We start from the raw sequence: 18,377 nt of genomic DNA, 5'->3' as shown, positions 1-18,377 counted from the left end.
AGCCTCGGAAAAGTTTTCTCAGTTTTCAGGGTAGAGGCTTTTTCTAGGCGGTTTCAGCTCCACGCCTGAAGGAACTCCAGGCAGTGATTCATCAGAGAGACAACACATCCCAAACAACCCGAAGGTCAACTGCTTCTTAAGGCAAAAATATTTTGCGGTGATTTATAGCCGTATCTGGGAAAATAGAGGTCTTATATGGTTAAACCGGGCAAATGAGAGGTTGAGAAGAATGTCTTCTCATCAACATTCAGCCCCCTTCGCACAGAAACAGGACACACTCTGCGTACTGTAACAAAACGTAAGTTTTATTCCATTTATTAGTAATGGATGTGGAATAGCCGGTTGAAGAGTCGGGCTGACGTATCTCTCCTTTGACCAGTGCTTCATATTCTAACTACAGCCCAGATGGAACGTTTACACTGAAAAATACTTAGAGATTCAACCTCATACTCAAAGGTTTTCTAGTACAAATACAGTTAGTACATTAAAAAAAAAAAAACAACGACAACAAAAAAATCCCAGAAACTTCATAACAGCACAGACTGGTTATGGCCTCGAGTTAAGTTCAAGTATTTCCCAGAGGAATGCGATGCAAGCAACAAGGTAATCTGGCTTTTACGTGGGACATTCCTGGCCCTGAATGGCAAGAACAGAAACGCGAGGGCGGGCGCTTTACCCGGCAAAGCTTAGCGAGAGTGTCAACGTTTACGATTAGTTCAGCTACAGAGCTAAACCCGTCCGGAGCGTGAACAAAATGACCGACCCGCAGGAAGAAAAGCAAAGCGTTAATTATTCTACTGGCGTCTCCTCCGCGGCCGACGCTGCCAGTCGTCTACTTGAAATTCCTCCGGCTGCCGGTTGGGTTTGTGAGGGGTTTTTTTTTCTTTTTTTTTTTTTTGCTTGTGGCTCTGCTTATTTTGCCTTCTTTGCCTTCTGCTCCCCAGACGGACACGGCGGAGGTGGGCTTGCTCCTCCTGCCCTGGAAGGAGCCGCTCAGTGCGCGCCGGTCGCGTTGCTGGTGGTGGCTCAGTGGAAGACACAACCTCCTGAGGGCTTCAGGGGCCAAGCAGTGGAGGAGGAAAGGAGGAAGTGAGCAATATAATAATAATATTATTGTAATAATAACCCTCAATGCGTGTCTGACTCAGAGTGAGAGGAGTCAACAGGGCCCCGCAGGACACCCTACGTCCCTCTCCAGCACCGAGCAGTCCTGCCATGGACGTGCCTGTGTGCTCTGGTCCCTGTCAAAACTCTTGGAAAAAGAAATAGGGAAGCGAGATCGGCCCCCATATGCAAAGCCTTTGATGCAAGGGAAGGTTTCAAGCCCTAGAGATGAGCAGGGCTGGCTGGGAGGGCGGCCGAGCGAGCGGTTGCCCTGCCCGATGAGGAGCTGGTATCGATCCCCCGAGTGTCTGCCCCGGCTCCAGTACTTGTCAATATTGCAATTATCGACTCCCACTATGGAAAACAGTGTGTGCGTATTGCATGGGGCGGTGACACCAGCCAGGAGGAGGCTGCGGATCTGCTGCAGGACCAAGAGCGTCCAAACCCCACTCGGCGTGCTGGATCCGTGGTATGAAAATGAAAAGTCAAATTAAATTAAAATTAAAAAAGAAAAAAAAAAAGAGAGACCATCTTCAGGCACCCCCAACCTTCTGCAGACCCAAAGGGAAGAAGCGTCTCTTCGTGTCTACTGAGCAGGGGAGAAGCCAGGGGTGGCAGCGGGGGGTTGGTGCTAGCCTTTGGGGATGCGTTCGATGCTGGCAAGTTGGCGAGAAGATCTGTGCTCCTTTCCAGCACCATTGCTCTGAGCATCTCTGAACCTGCAGGTGTGGAAACGGATCTGTCGTGGGCTCCTGAGAGAGCCCCGGGACCTCACCAGGCTGTGCTCAGGCCACGTGGGGGGATTCCCTCGGTGAGGATTTCACATCAGTGTGTGGGACACGTTGGTGTCTGCTGTAATCGCCAGGGGCAAATGTCCACCCAGAGCTCCTCTTGTGCTCTCCCTGTACCTTCAGGAGCTCACCCACCAGCACCCGGCCCCTCCAGCCGTGTGATATGTGTGTCCTACCACCGCGGCGTGAACTCTACAAGCCCTTCATGGAAAATTCACAGCACAAAGCATCCCTCCATGCAACCGGTGTGTGCTGCCGCCCGTTGCTGCTGTGAGGAGGCGCTGATCCTCCTCCTGGATGCATTTGGGCTTTGTCAAGGGGAAGATCTCCAGCAGCGAGAGCAGGCAGCGCTCCAGGCGTTTCACCAGTACCCTCAGCGGGACCAGGAACAAGCCTGAAACTGTTCCCCAAAACCACGCTGAATATTTGCAGCTGAATACCCTGTAGGATGTTTCTTTGCATCTTTTTGAACCTCCTTTTTTAGCTACCCCAAGGGCATTGCACAGCTCTGGTGCGGTGAACCCAGTGTTGATGGCCACGCTCAGGTCCCCAAGGGCTGGCCTGTGACAACTGGCACCCCTGAGGCTTTCAGAGACTGATCTCGGGGACAGGAGAAAGATGCCCATCAAGAAGGTACATTGATCCAGTGGATGAGAAATGCATGGGGACTTGTGTGCTGGCACAGCCGTGAGGGAGCAGCTCAGCAGGGGTGGTGCTGTGTTCAGAAAGGCTTTGCTTCCTTCACGTGAAGTATGACCTTGACCATGGTGGTGAATCAACAACTTGACTCTTGCAAGAGCATCTGCCAAGCCTCAAGCGTCTCAGGGACATCCCAGCTCCCAGGATGAAACCATCCTGACGAAACACATCCAGCACGAGCTACCTCACCCTAAAACCAAGTGAAGCCAAAAGAAGCTGTCCATAAACTGGGGGAAAACTTCTTGCTGCTGGCCTGGGTCCTGCCCCCAGGGAAGCCGGAGCTGCTGGTGAGCCCCCCAGACAAGTGTGTGGAAACCTGCCCATGGCCCGGTGAGGCTGGAAGGCTGTAAAATTACCAGAGGGTTGATATTACATTTATATATCTCTCTCTATATCTATATTCACACACACATGTTCACGTGTCCATGTATATACGTATATGCACGCACACACACACCATATACACGCGATGCATAGATCTGCTCTCTGCCACTAGTTAGAAGGGTTTCATTAAATAGAAAAACAAATCTGCCAGCACTGATCTTCCCACCTCTGCTCAAATTAGCAAACCAAGTAGTAGAAACCCTTTGCGATTTTGTTTTCCTGGTTGCATAAAGGCACTTTCTGATGATGTGGAGCAGCGGTTTGCTGCAAACACCGTAACCGCAGTGCTTCCCACCGCATCTGCAAGGGTGGTCAGTCGTAGTTGCTTGGTGTTTCAGCGCAGGGGACCAAAAGATGAAAGCCTTCGGTGCTGTGTTAGTGGTGCGGGTGCCGGGCCGTCGCTCGCAGCACACATCTCTGCCACCCTCAGCGATGCCTGAGGTCTGCAGGTTCAGGCAGGGCAGCACGTCGTCAAAGTTTATGCCACGGACTGGTTGTTTTCCCTTCCAACCGAGGGATCAGAAGTTAATTTTGATTAAGGGTATTTAGTAATTAAACACTGTATGACCTACAGCACTGCGTCCTCGCGCTGCCTGCTCGTGGCCGGTCCCGGTGGGATGCGGCGTTCGCTGTTGCTCGCTGGAGTTTCCCAGCTGGAGAACGAGTTGGAAAGAGGAAGGAAACGTCTTTTGTTAATGCACCGGAAGACAGCACTAAACTGGTCTGAATTTTCTCTCTTGACTTCTATATAAAAGTTGCGTCTGTGCCCTGTGAAATGAACTCAAGACAATACCGAAAACCAGAAACAAACCAAAACAAAAACCGCACTTACGCCGCCCTCTCTGCCATCAGACAAGCTATATCCACACAGATGTCTTTCCGTCTTTACTGCTGGAGCTCCCTTTCTCCAAGCAGGCCTTAGGTTTAGCGCTTTGTTTCTCCTGGGCGGTGTTGGCCCTGTTCTGCTCCACCACCGTGCCCCCTGAGGCGGGACTGCTGGTTCGAGAGGGCTGCGTGTTGGCCTGGGTGCTGCTGTAGCTCTGGAACGCTATGTCCAGCTGCTCCTGGGCCACTCGCAAGTGTTTGTGGAGGGTGGACAGGTCTGCCGGGATGTTCTCGTCCGGGCTGGTGCACTGCTGCTCCTGAGCGACGTTCACCAGGTTCTGCTCGTGAGCCATCAGGCTGTTGGGGATCTTGGTGGACTTCTCTGATTTCACCACCAGGTTGTACTCGGGAGGGCAGGAGATGTTCTTCGGGTAGGCGTAGTTGTAGGGGGGCTGCCTAAAGCTGTTGATTTTCCGGTTGCGAATGGCGTCTCGGATGGTCCCGAACCCCAGGTGAAACATCTCACACATGTTCAGCAGTAAGCACAGGCAGCTCACGACGTACATCACCAGCAGAAAGATCGTCTTCTCTGTTGGCCGGGACACGAAGCAGTCCACGGTGTGAGGGCAGGGGAGTCTGTTGCAGACAAAATAAGCTTCTACCTCGAAACCGTAGAGCAAATACTGCCCTATCAAAAAGCAAACTTCAAACGAAGCCCTGGTAAGTAGCTGGAAGACGTAGATTTTCATCAGTCCTTCTTGCTGGATGCGCCTCCGCCCGTCGTGCTTTTGTTGCTCTTTGCTCTTGGGCTTGGCTTTGGCTTTCTCGTTGTCTGCCGTGTCATCGGAGATCATGGGCTCCTCCTCGTCTGCCTCCATCGGGTCCTCCATGTTGCGCACCGCCTGCCAGTTCAGAGCAAACTGCTTCTTCTTCTTGAATCCCTTGAACTTCTTCTCCTCCTCCGCCGACCGGGCGATCCTGTGGATGGCGTAGCCCAGGTACATGACCGAAGGGGTGGATATCATGATGATCTGGAAGACCCAGAACCTGACGTGCGACAGCGGTGCGAAGGCATCGTAGCAGACGTTGTCGCAGCCGGGCTGCTTGGTGTTGCAGGTGAACTTGCTCTGCTCATCGGAGTAGATGGACTCTCCGCCGACCGCCGTCAAGACGATGCGGAAGACGATGAGCACGGTGAGCCAGACCTTCCCCACAAAGGTGGAGTGATTGTGAATCTCTTCTAGCAGGCGGGTTAGAAAGCTCCAGCTCATGTTGGTCATAAGGGCTACTCAGTTATAACCTGCAGGGAGAAGGAAGGAAGACAACAGAGCTGTAAATAAACACCCCAACATCCCAGCTACACTTTTTGTTGCCTGTTTCAAGACGTTGCGCAGCTGTAGGAAGGGCTTGGGTGACTAAAAATGAATGCAATGCACCACGGAGGCCACCTAGGTACCCAAAACATCCTTAACTTGTGATAGTCTTTCGCTTGCATGCCACGGGCTCGAGCGCCTGGGCTGAATGCGGGAGCAGGGGATGCTGAAATGTCTTTCATTAGCAAACCCAGAAAAATGCAAAGAATCAGCGAAAGAATGGGAATATTTATATTTACAGGCTGATGTCCCTTTCAAGTTCCGTTTGAAAAACAAAGCAAAACATGCCTAAATCAAATGCAGACTGTTTTAAAAATAAACCTTCAAAAGCTTGCAGGGAAAACCACGCATGTTTTAGAAGACCTGGACAGCTGGGCAGGAAGAAGAACTGTTTTGTGTTTAGCTCCATTTGTGGGAGTCAGGGGCTCAGCCCAAGCTCCTTGGGTTGCCCCAGGCATCATTAAAGGCAGGCGGTAATTGCACGGCTCACCCTTTCTGCACCCCTGCGTCCCTGCTGCGGATCATCCCCAGGCTCGGAGCCGTGCCCCTAATGTCAGGTGGTGAATTGGGCACCCATGAGCCCAGTCCCAGCCGCGAAACGGTGCCTAGGTGGGAGCTAAGAGGGAGTGGGACGGTGGTGGATGACGGAGCCGAGTGCATGAGTGTGGGCACAAGCGGGTTGGCGTGGGGTGTGTGATGGCTCCCCAGGTGGAGAACCGAGCCTTCCCAAACCTCCCTGCTGCTCCACAGCCCTCATTTACGGGGGTAAATGTCCGGGAAGACAAATGACGCCGCAAGACTTGAGCCTGGTCCTAACCCTTGGCACCGTTTTTACACGGAGACACAAAATCCCCACCCTGAGGTTTTCAGGGGAGGCTTTGAACCCCCCTTAGCCACTCAGGCACGGGGTGGGAGCAGCTGCGAGCAGCAGCCGGCACACGAGCAAGCCACGAACGTGACTTGCTCTGTTCTCCACGTTTTGCCTTCCTGGAATGTTATTTTGCTCATGCTGCTTCTTAGGACGGGAGCCAAGCAGCTCTGGTTTGCTCAGCGCTCGCCTTCGCGCGGCCGGAGGCTCGAGATCCAGCTCAATTCTTCCACTGTCGAGGGCTCTCGAGAGCCGGCAGATGGAATTTTCTAACCCTGCTATTTCTAGATCAAACAAAACCTCTGTGAACCCAAACTCCCAGGTCTTCACACACCAGGCTGGGACCGCGGGAGCGCTGCAGATGGTGCTGGGGGCTGTAATTCCTGTCCTGCAGCTGGAGAAACCGGGGCAGGGAGCACGGAATGAGCTCGGCCCAGCCAGCAGGGCTGGGGAAGGTCTCCTCTCTGCCCTCAGCTTACCTGGAGAAGCACTACAGCCCTCAATGCTACTGGGACCAGAAATCCTCATCTCCTGCCCCAAAAGTGACGCCTCAGACCTGATGGTCAGTCCAGAAACGCTGCCACAAAAACAACAGCTCAGCCACTGCAGAACATGGAAAGTGACCCCACAGAGCTCTTCTTTCTTTATTGAAGAATTTGGGTTTAGCGTTATGTTATTTATCTGGGGTGAGGCAGGAAACCGTCCCCTTTGAGCACCTTTTGCTTCTTTTAGACCCGCTGGACCCACTTTAAGGTGTCTTCAGCCCTCCCTCTGCGTTGTGTCCCTGATCTATTAGGGCAGGATGGGGCCTCGGCCAATTTGTAGGATTAATCCCAGCGCTCAGCCAAGCTCCAGCTGACAGGGGGTAGGAAGGGAAGGCACCAGGGTGCCGATTGCCCACTGTGGGACATGGTGCCTCCACCTCTGGAGCACCCCTGTCCAGCTGAGGCAAGTCTGGGGCCTGCACGGAGCACACGGGGCCCCAGCCCCTTGGTCCCCATGTCAGTGCTCAGCCACCGTCTGCTTCCCCAATTAGCTGTGAGCCCCAAATTGGGCTTGTTCGAAAACATGGACTTCGAATGTCCCCTAGAGCAGTTCGTTTGTCAGCTCGGTGCTCGCCTGAGGCGGGCCCTGGGGGCAATTCAGCATTTTGCAAGGGTCGCTCAGGGACTGGGGAGACCTCACAGCGGCCTGCCAGGGCCTGAAGGGGCTGCGGGACAGCTGGGGAGGGACTCTGTGTAGGGATAGGACAAGGGGAATGGCCTTAAACAAAAAGAGGGGAGATTTAGATTAGATATGAGGACGAAACCCTTCACTCTGAGGGTGGTGAGGCCCTGTCCCAGGCTGCCCCCAGGAGCTGTGGCTGCCCCATCCCTGGCAGTGCCCAAGGCCAGGCTGGATGGGGCTGGGGGCAGCCTGGGCTGGGGGCAGGGGGCCCTGCCCATGGCACAGGTTGGAACTGGGTGATTTTTAAGGTCCCTTCCAACGCAAACCGTGCCGTGGTTCTGTGACATGATCCACACAGACTGGAGTCACCTTCCAGCAGCAGTTTGGCTGGAGCAGCGAGGGCCTGCCCCAGGTAATGATGGATTTTGGAGCAAATACTCCACTTTGGATCCTAATTATAATAATCCTATTAGTCAGGATTGGTAACAAAGCACCCACTGACTCCTCTGGGAGGCATTTTTCAGGAAGGAGCACCCCACCACGTTGGCATAAAAACATTCACGGCCCCCCTGCATCAGGGAGAGAGGCCGTGAACCAGCAGAATTGGCAGGCTGGGGCTTTGAGGAGGCGCGCAGAGGATGCCAGCTACAGGCAGAGCTGTCGGTGCTGTCCTGGACCCTCAGAAACATCTGCAGAAATCAGCTCCTGCAGCCCCTGGACCCGGGGGAAATGAGGGCAGAAACCCTCCTAGGGCCAGCTTGGTTCTGCTTCCCGTGCTCGGCCTGCGACGTGCCAGCCGGGAAGGCAACGCTGTGGGATTTCGATGCCTTTAGCTGTGGGGAGAGAGTATTATGCTAACATTTTAAAACCAATTCTAACACAAACAAGCTTCTGAGGAAGGATTTGTTCACTTTTGCCGATGGGGAGGACGGTAACAGGCCAGGACTGTATCTCAGCTCCGCACGCTGCTGGCTATCGAAGCCCAAGAACTGGATTTTTGCATCTGTGTGCTGCAGCCCTCATTCCTCCGCTGAGTGCAGAGGGCAGGCAGCCGAGCCCCTGGGGAAGGGGTGCACGGGTCTGCAGCAGGTAGACGGTTGGGATTTGTTGGCTTTTGTAGCTCTATTATCTGCCACGGACATCCCCTGAGAGGACCTCCCATCCCTCCGGCTCGGAAATCCATTCATTCACAGCCATCCGCCTGCACGCTTCTCCAGCCCTGCTGCCGTGCATGGGGTGCACATCGGGCACACGGTGCACAGAGAGCGGCTGGACCTCTCTGCCCGGCAGCAGCGTTTTAGGATAGTGACAATTTTAGCCAGGAATTAGCTGCTGGCTCCACGTTCCCACTGCGGTTACTTCCCCAAAACCACTGACCCCTCTGTGCAATCGCAGGCACGACTGTTGGAACTGGGAAAACTTTAAAAGCCGAGGGTAAACTAAGCAGAACAGGGAGAAAAAAAAATAAGTAAAAGAATAATGGAAGAAAAAAAGAATAATAGAAGAAGAAAAAAAGAATAATAGATGAAAAAAAAAAAAGAAGAAAATCCGTGCTCGCTGGACGTCCTTCCTTTCCGCTCGCTTCCCACCCAGTTGTTTAAACTGAAGGGAAAACAATGGGAAACGTACTCACAGAGACATGGTGCTTCTTGCGGCGGCTTGCCCTCCTCTGTCGGCATTCCTGCGCCTTGCCCTAGATAAACTCCTGCCGCCGCCACCGCTGCGGTCAAGCCATGCCCCGGCCGTTGGAAACCGGAGCTCCGGGGATGAATTTAAGGCACTGCAGACCCCGCCTCTGGGGCAGCCCCGCTCCCACCGCAACCTCCTGCTTCCACACCTCGCCGGGTCTCCCCAAGCCTTGGGAGAAGGTGGAATCTATATCCCGGAGGGGGGAAGGAGGCATGGGTTTTAAATCCAAACAAGCCGCCGGGTCTGGTTTTAGGAACGCTGCCTGGAATTTTGCTGCCGAGCTCTCGAGCCGGCTGGAAGTAAATTAATAGCATCAGCTAGTGGCGCTGGTAACAGATTTGTAAGACAGAGAGCATGACTAATAGGGAACATGTGGAAAATGCATTTTGGCAAAAGTTTCTCGGGGAGAGAGCTGGTGGAAAAAAAAAAAAAAAGAGTAAGAAAGAAGCAAGGCTCAGCAGTGAGGAAAGGCAGAGTGAAGGTCCTGCGTTGGTGTTCCTCGAGGCGAGGCTTTCTCTGAAAGATGTGGTGCTCCCTCGGAGCACCTGGATGGGGGCAGAGGGTAGAAAAAGGATGGGGAAGGGCTTTGGGATACACATTCTGGCTTTCTGGCTTCTTTGCAGGAGGAAAAAGAAATAAGAAGCGTGGGAATGCGCATGAAGCCTAAGGAAAGTGGAGAAGAAACTCTCCCTCCTGGTGGTCCGGGGGCACCTCTCGTCCCTGCTCTGCCCATGGGGAGTCGTTGGCACCGGTGGGATCGGCGCTGGGGCTCCAGGTAGCTGCTGGGTGAAAGCAGAGGGTGGAGGCAGAAAGTCTCCCCGGGAGGAGAAGGAAGCAGCAGCCAGCAAGTCACGAAAAGGATCTGACTCAGCCTTTGAGGGGAGAAAGCGCGGGAGGAGGCACATTTTGATCGAGGGGAATCACATTAGAGAACATATGCCTTTTTGGGAACTTTTATCCCAGTAAGGTCCTGACAAAGCAGGATATTTGCTACAGATTTCCAAAGTCATTTCATTTAATTAATCGGTCAGTTAATTCATTGCTCAGAAGTAGCCATCTCTGATAGGCAGGTGGAAAAATCCTTATATTCGGGAAAGTTAGATGTAGGGCTGAACATACCCTTGAGGGGTGGCTGCCACTCTAGGGGTAGACAGGTCCAGGGAGGGATTTTGGGGGGAGTGAGTCCCTAAAGAGGTTAAATGGTCATGACCCCGGCTTCATGCTTCAACTTAAGTGCTTAGCACGCCTACAAAGCTTGCACTCTCAAAGGACTTGGGGTGATACGGAGCTGGTTCCTGAGACCACCAGGGCTGGAGATCTCCTCCAGCAATGCCCCGACCTCCCTGGACCATCGGGACCCCACGGAGAAGGAGAAAAATCTCATGTTAGCCCTGAGAACATCTCAGGGCTGGGTCTGGCCTCCAGCAGGCTGGAGGGACAGGGTCCTTCACGTCTGGGGACAACGTGGTGGGGAAACCTGGTGGGCACCTCCACAGGGGCCACCGCATGGTCCCTGGGAGCCTTCTCCCATCCGGCTTCCAGCGCATTTCACACCAGCGACCTCTGAAGGACCGTGAGACCCAGCAGACCTGAGGGATGGCCACCAAAACCTCATTCCCACCACGGAGCGTGGCAAGACTTCCACCAGCCCCAGCGGGTGCAGGATGGAGCCGCGGAGAAGTATTATTAGTTCTTTAAAAATAACCAGCTGAGAACAACTTCCAGGCTCTGCAGGAGCGCAGGCAGCGGCTGGGAGATAAAAGGCAGCTCGGCACCGTCCCAGTCCCGTGGGTCCCGCAGCCTCTCCAGACCCTCTGCTTTCAAACTGTGCGGGTTATTTATACACACAGCAATCTCTTCTGGTGGACGTCTTCTCGGGGTGGCTGTTTTTCGGGCGAGCAGGGCACTGGCTGCTCCAGCAGCTCCAGCAGCCGCCCGCACTGGTGGGGATCTAGTGGTTCCCGTCTCCCCGAACCAAAGCATCACCTGGGGAAGGAGGCAGAGGGCTGGAGGCTGAGCGTTTTCTCCTGCGTGCTTTAGTTTGGTTTTCACCGTCCGAGCAGGCTGCATGCATGGCAAAACCTTCGCTGCATGTAGCCAGGGTAATAGCAGAGGACGGCAGGGATATGCGCACTTATAAACAGCTTGTGTTTTCTTCCTCCCAAGGCAGGCACTGGAGACCAAACAAAGCTTTTCTAGCCATAAATAAATGTTAGAGGCTAAAGCAGCAACAGGCACCTTCTCACTCTCTGTGCAGCGTCCCGTGTCCTGGCTCCATTTGGTGCTTGGCACCAAACAAGAAACAACGGTGGGGATGGAGGGGAGTGGATGTAACGCAGGCTTGAGCACTTTTGGCTGCTGGGAGCCACCTCTCCAGCCAGGCATTGGTCTGGATGTGTTTCTCTCGGATGTCCCATTAAAATGAGTAACTGCTGCCACTAATTACAGTAATATCTGGTGCTGCATCTCCCTGCCTGCAGTGGTGAGCGGCAGCCATAGGTAGGCAGCCTGGCCCCAAGTCTCCGAAGCTCTGTACTGCATTGCACGGGGTTCCTTTTCTTCTCTAATTTCCACCTTTTGGTTTTTCATTTGATCTGTTTCATAACAACGCAAAACGAAGAAAAGAGTCTTTGTTCAGATAACAGGCCTGCTCTTTAAAACAAGACCCAGGAAGCAACGTCACCGTGTTGAGACAAATTTTACAAAACTTAGAGAGAAAAAAGGGATAAGCACCACAGCGTTACTGGTGAGTGGTGGTGAGAGCCACTGAAAGACAGGCTGTGCAAGCAGAGGTGACGATTTAAAACATTGCAGCTAAACAGGAAAAAAAAAAAAAAAAAAAAAGAGGCAGGTTTTGATTTCGTTAGTGCTTCTGGTTTGTCTGGACTGCTATTTGCAGCCCCGTGCCTTGAGCAGAGCACCGCGGTTCCAGAAACAGCTTTCAGCAGGGATTTTTGTCAGATGTAAACATACTTCAGGGAAGGGCAACCTCCCTCGTCGGTGCTTCCTCCCGTCTCTGATTCCCTTCTTCCTGCCATTAGCCTCCTTTTCTGCTCCTCCCGGAGCGGGGCACTGGAGGGGGAGGAGGATGAAGAGGAGGAGGATGAAGAGGAGGAAGAGAAGAACAAGGAGGACGAGGACGAGGAGGCAGAGGACTGCCTCACACCTGCTGCTGGCTTCACATCCAGCCCAGGTCACAAAAGCTTGCATTTCCTCCAGCACCGCCTCCAGAAATCCCCCTGGTCTTGTCCTCAAAATTATGAGACTCAGAGAATTTCTACTCTCTTTTGTTTTTTTTTCTTTTTTTTTTTTTTCCCCACCACCAGTGATTAATAACTGACTTTGCAATTTATGTCCTATTTCCCATGCAAAATGGACTTTACGGGCTCATTTTGGACCTACAACCACAGCACGGTTTAGGCTGCAAGGGACCTTACAGACCACCCCAATCCTCGGCTGTGCAAACTTCCCTCCTGCATCCAGAGCTTTGGGCGTCCTCCAAGGCTTGGGAGTAAGCAGGACTCACGTCGTAGGGACTCAGCCAAAACCTCAAAACGGTCTTACCACAAAATTTACAGGCGGGGTAAAACGTTATGGCAGTGTCTGTTGCTAAAATCTGCTCCATCACAAATCTCTGCGTGGACTTTTCAGAACTATGGTGAGGCGTAAAGAAGGGATGTTAAGCCAGAGAGCACAGGCCTCTACCCGTTCATCATCGGGCTCGGTTTTTGGTGATTTTGCTCCCAGCTCTTCTTGTTGGATCAACCCGAGAAGGTTTCGGTCTGGATCAGGACATTGTGGCAGGTCTCTGCCTCTTTCAAGGACCAAATCAAGAAAAAAAAAACAGCCCATGGGGATGTTGGCTGGGTAACGTAAGGGTAACCTTGAAAACAAGGTGGAAGCTGCTTTATTTAATGCACTCGGAAAATATAAACTCTAGCTCTCAACTGCCACTGAATTTGGACCACGCTTTGGCCTCAGTCAGCCCAGAAGATAGGTCAGAAAACAGAATTCCTGTTAAATTTGGTTTGGTTGGTAATTGGAGGAAAAAGCCAGATGTTAGCAGGATGAATAATGTTTCTGCTGAAAAGCGGTGAAACGTTTCCCTGGGATTTCACTGAATCATAACTGCGGAAAGGTAAAAGCACTTCACTTTGAAAATGACAAGAAAAATCCAATAAAGGAAAATAACAATAAGATTTAAATCACAAAGCACAAAAGCCCAGAGGAAGCATTTAAGCCTGGGCTGAAGCGCAGAAGCGATTTATTCCAGCCCTTCCCAGCTGAAATTTTCGCTGTGATGGACACATTCCTGAGATAAATTTCGATGTTGACAAAACCACTTTTTTTTTTTTTTTGGTCTGTCAGGAACATTTCAGTTAAGTTTTCAAGGCTGATGTACCAAGAGGTGGCAAGAAAGGTACCGTGATGGGGACCTGTGGGGACGCTGCTTGGTGAATATCCTTTATAGGATATTTTTCTGCGTCTGTTCTTGCTCCAAAGCAAGCAGACCAAAGGCGGAGATCTGCCTCAACAGCCAGAGGTCCCTGCAAAGGCCAAATCGAGCAATTATTCCTTTTATTTGCTTCCCTTTCCTGAAGTAGCTGGAGAAGCGAAGAGGAAAAGGGGCCGTTTCCAACCCCACCCCGTGTGCCGGGGCAGTACCTGGTGCCGGCGCTGGCCCACGTCTCTCCCACCAACCCACCGCGGCACATAACAGGAAGCAATAAACTTCCCAGCCGGCGTTCCCAGCGCTGGCTGGCCGACGGCATGGCCCTGTGAAGCCCCGCCAGGGTGGGCTCGTTGGAGACCTTCCTGAACTTGCAGGAAAAAAAAAAAAAATTCAAAAAATCCATCAAAATCAGAGGAAGTGGATCCCCGGGCAACAATGGATGTGCAAAAGTTCGCGGCGCATCACCTCCGCCTGTCCTCGCCCCTGTGGTCGTTCCTCCTTTAGTGGTTCACTGAGCAGAGGCGCATCAAGAGGAAAAAGGCCAAGGTGCACGGGAAAGATGAGGGAACGCTGGAAAAAGTCAAGCTGCACCGAAAGCGGACACATTTTTGGCTGTTCCAGAAGGGTTTTGTTTCCCCTAACACCTGTCAACGGGCAGAGGTGGTGTGTTAGAGAGGAGCTTGGAAGAGCCCCAGGAAAAGGGAGGAGGAAGGTGGGGAGCAAAAACACAGGTGGGTTGCTGACGTTGAGAGTTTGCCTGTTTTTGTAGGAGTTCCAACAAGAAGAAGGACGGCGTCACCTCCATCACCACGTGCCTCCTCTGTCAGATGTCCGCCTGCCCAAACCACAGTGCAGGAGGGAGGATGGCTCTGGAGATGGGATTTGGTGGAGATTTCTTAACCCCCGAGTGCAGGAGAAGCCCAGAATGACCTGATCCAAAGTTATCTTTGCCTCTTCAACACCCCGAAAGTAACCAATTTGCCAACCAAGGTATTGAGGATTAGAGGAGCTGTACCACAGCCCTGGTGAGGACAGGGACTTGCAGAGAGCAAGTCCCCAGGAAGCTGTGTGGGAATGGGACCCGTGGGGGATCCAGCTCAGCTACGTGAGCCAGGTCCATGCCCTACGTGTGGTCACACCTTCATCCAACCTGGTCTACAGGCCACCAGCAGCAAGCCAGCTGCCTGCCCTGTCCCTCTGGGAAGGCCTCAGGCCTTACTGCCTTCAGCAGCAGTGTGGCTGAAGCCCCCGTGGGGTGGTTTGGAAGAGCTGCCGTGCTTGTGAGCAGGTGGAAGGTCCTTCTGGTGTGGTGCGGCACCTGCTCGGGGTGCTGAGACCTGCTCCAAAACCAGTGGTGGCCTCCTAAACCCAGCAGCTCCATGAGCGGCCTGCTTGGAGGAGCTGAGGTGGAGCTCAAGAGCCCACGCTTGTAGGGTGAACCAAAACCATGTCTGAATGGGACACGTGTGTCCATGACACCAAACCTCTCAGACAAGGCACTGGAGCCTCTGTTTCCCAACCCCCTGGCTTTGGAGGAGCCTCCGACTCGCCAGGCCAGGCAGAACCACAACGGCGTTGTGCAAGTGGGGAAAAGGGTGGGGGATGGCTGTCAGACCGTCCCTCCCCCCGACAAACCTATCCCTGCTGCCTCCCCGGATAAACGCCACACAAAATGTCCTCCCAAGGCTTTCCACACCTGGAAGGGCTCGGACCTGGAGTGGTTACCAACCGAGGGATCTCGGCAAGGCCACGGGGGCTGGGGAGGAACGGATGGCACCATCCCCTCCAGAGGAGCAGGGACCCCCCCCCGGCATCCTCCACACACACAAATCCATCATCAACTACGTAAGGAGACTGAAGACAACGAAGCGAAGGGCAAAGCAAAAGTGCCAGACACCTGGACGCGACTTTGTGATGTTTTTCCATCACTAATAAGATTTGAAGATAGTTAAAAGGGAAGAGAGTGAGAGACTCGAACGTGATAAATGAGGAAACAAACGGGTTGGACATGCTCCTGCCAGCTGTTCTTAGATAACAGACAGTACAGAAAATACAGAAAAAAAAGGAAACATTATTACTACAAGTGCTTTCCTACCCTGCTGGCTGGGGTCCCAGCGTGACCGGGGCAGGTTTCTACTCTGCTGACTGAGATTTACAGTCACCCCAGTATCACCAGTAAATATTTAAATGTCCGCCTCGATAATTATACACAGAGGTGTTTAAACAGTTGTGTCTACGTGCCAAAAAGAGGAATAGAAGAGAGAAATGCCCGGAGAAGTGCCCGGTGCTGGGCAAGCTGTCCGGTTCCTGCCCTGGGAGCCCCAGGGCATCATAAAGGACGGGCAGTGTGATCCGAAGGAGAGCGCAGGCTGGGCAGGATGGGAGCCTTCCTGGATGTCTGAGAGGTTGGCAGTCCCTGCACGAGGGATCACATCAAAATTTGCGTCTGGATGCCACTGGGTCCCCCATGCCGAGGGGGCAGGCCCTGCGGCCTCAGGCTGGCATCCAGGTGGGAACGGAGCTGGCCCCATCTGGGCCGTGCTGGTGCCTGAAGCACACTTTGGCACCAAGGAGACCTTCAGAGCCAGAGGTCCGAGCCTTGGGCACCCACCTGCCCGTCTGCTGCATGGGACAGTTATCCAAACCAGTGCCACCAGATCTTACACCAGCACCGCCAAACCCTACACCAGCACCTCCAAACTGTACATCAGTACCACCAACCCCCACATCACCTCCGACAAACCCTACACCAGCACCACCAAACCCTACATCAGCACCACCAAGCCCTACATCACCACCACCAAACCCTACATCAGCACCACCAAACCCTACACCACCTCCACCAAGCCCTACACCAGCACCACCAAGCCCTACACCAGCACCTCACAAACCCTACATCAGCACCACCAAGCATGACCTACACCACACACCACCCTACAAGCATGACCTACATCAGTACCAGCCAAGCCCTACACCAGCACCACCAAGCCCTACACCAGCATGACCAAGCCAAGCCCTACACCAGCATGACCACCAAGCACCTACACCAGCACCACCAAACCCTACAGCACCCCACACAGGTGATGTCCCCAGGTTGGTTTGCTATGGCCCCCTCCTACCCCACGCGCAGGGCTAAGGCAGACACCCCACCTTGCTGCCTACCGAAGGACGGACCACGCTGCTGGGACGTCTTCACCCCACGTGGTGCCCGCAGGGAAGCAGCCAGCTGTGGCCAGAGGCTCTCAGAGGATCCTCATGAGATGGCACCTTCCTCACTGCAGCATTGCCCTCGTGGGCACAGGACCCCGGTAGGAGAGCGTAAATCTCTTAGGGGATTAAAATAATCCTTAATGAAGATGTGGGGCCGTGCGGGTGGTCGGTCCCGAGGTGGGGGCTCGCTGCCCCTGGGGAAGCCAGCAGCGGGTTGTGCTCCACGCTCCCGCTCTGCTTTGCAACAGGTTGCTCGTGGGGAGGGAGCAGCTATAAAAAGGCGGAGAGAAGAAAGGGCGATATCGGATCCAGCTGTGAAAACAAAGATTAAAACCCTCTGAGCCTACGACCTCCCTTGGCCAATGCGAGGAAAAGAAACGCGCCAACGCTAATTCCTCTGTCCGCGTCTGTCCAACAGGCATTTTTTCATGAATGAGCAGGTCGAGGCGGAAGGGGAGGAGGGGGAGATGCGGGAGGAGGAGGGGGACAGCCCTTCCTCACATTTGGCATGGGAGAACCTTTGCATCTGGCAGAGGCAGGGACGCGGGGCTGAGCCAACGCCGCTCCGGTGCTCGGGGCTGGGGCAGGTGGGAAGCCAAATGAGGTTTTCTTCTCTCTTTGCTGATACAACACCCTCCTGGAGGTGGGAATCTTCCCAAGAGAGCACCAGGTGCATGGTGCAGGTTTGGTAGAGCAATGAGCAGCTGACACCAAACCCTGCACCACTCGCTGGGCTGCGGAGGGACCCATGGTACCCACGGCATCGCTGGGGTGGGCACGGGGGTCAAACACCCCCCTGCCGGGTACTTGGCTGGTCCCCAAGCAGGTTTTCTCGACTGTAAGGCTGAGATGGGATGTGGAGGATGCTACAGTCACTGTTTAATCATCAATAACACTGAAATCCCCCGTGACATTCACCGAGCCCCTTCCTGGGCTCCTAGCCTCGTGCTCACATTTCTTTTCTTCGAAGCTCGCTGCCCAGAGCCTGCTCAGCCTCCTCTGCCGATTTCAACATTGCTTAAAGAGTGAAACGATGTGGAAAATACAAAGGAAAGAGAGTAAAAAAGGAAAAAAAAAAAAACCACGATCCTCCTCCACTGTGTGATAAACAGCTCTTAGAAATGCCAGGCCAGGGTATCAGTTACACCCACAGGAGGCTATTGGGACGCTGTTTGCTGCTGGCTGAGCGAGGTTTGTCGTCTTCAACAGGGCTCCAGCAGCAGCTGGACCCCCAGCCCACCACACTTGGGTATTCCAGGAAGCCCCCTGGAAATTTTCTGGAGTGAACAGCTGTGGTCAGTGACCTGGCCGTTACCAGAAGCTGAGGGAAGATGAAGCTGTGGGAAGATCTCCCTGAAAATTCCCTCCTTCCACCTCTGGCCCTTTCCCTCCCTTCCTTTTCAAGGCGTCCTCCCTTTAGCCTCCAGACAGAAAAAATGAAGAAACCTCCACACCATCTGTGTTCCTGAGAAAGGCTCAGTAACAGCACAAATCCCTGCCCTGTACGGAAGGGAAGTGAACCAAACCCACGAGTTCTGTCCTGCAGCGTTGCTTTCCAGCAGGATGATCTGCACGTGGACGGGCGAGGTAGAGCCCTGCAGGCCGTGCGTGCAGCAAGGAGCTGGAGCAGAGCCCCACAGCAGCATCCATCCCGCTGAGCCTTGAGGAGCACAGGGCCTGCGAGCTTCCTTGCATCATTTGCAGAACTTCATCCACCGCTGTCTTTTTTTCCTGGCTGTTTATTGGGTCCCTATTGCCCTCAAAGCCTGGGAACCTTCACCTCAACCCTCTACAGCCAACCTCGGTGCTGCTGT

The 18,377-nt window shown here is 53.6% G+C and overlaps 1 protein-coding gene across 6 annotated transcripts in view; it reads right to left on the bottom strand.

Annotated features, from left to right (window-relative positions):
- Positions 1-284: 284 nt before the first annotated feature.
- Positions 285-18,377, bottom strand: part of GJC2 (gap junction protein gamma 2) — a 30,651-nt gene continuing 12,558 nt past the window's right edge. For 4 of the 6 annotated variants that reach the window (XM_048062273.2, XM_048062272.2, XM_066991357.1 and 1 more), the window contains one exon: positions 285-5,103. In XM_048062273.2, the coding sequence (XP_047918230.2) occupies positions 3,836-5,083 (1,248 nt within the window). In that variant the 5' untranslated portion in view covers positions 5,084-5,103 and the 3' untranslated portion in view covers positions 285-3,835. Of the gene's footprint in view, positions 5,104-8,840; positions 9,309-18,377 lie in introns of those variants that run through there. The other 2 variants (XM_048062274.2, XM_013182484.3) reach the window with 2 other exon arrangements.

This window comes from Anser cygnoides, chromosome 2, assembly GCF_040182565.1.
Source record: "Anser cygnoides isolate HZ-2024a breed goose chromosome 2, Taihu_goose_T2T_genome, whole genome shotgun sequence".
In the NCBI taxonomy this organism is placed as follows: Eukaryota; Metazoa; Chordata; class Aves; order Anseriformes; family Anatidae; genus Anser; species Anser cygnoides.
Note: the sequence above shows the minus strand (reverse complement) of the source record. Positions and strands in the feature narration are given on the sequence as shown.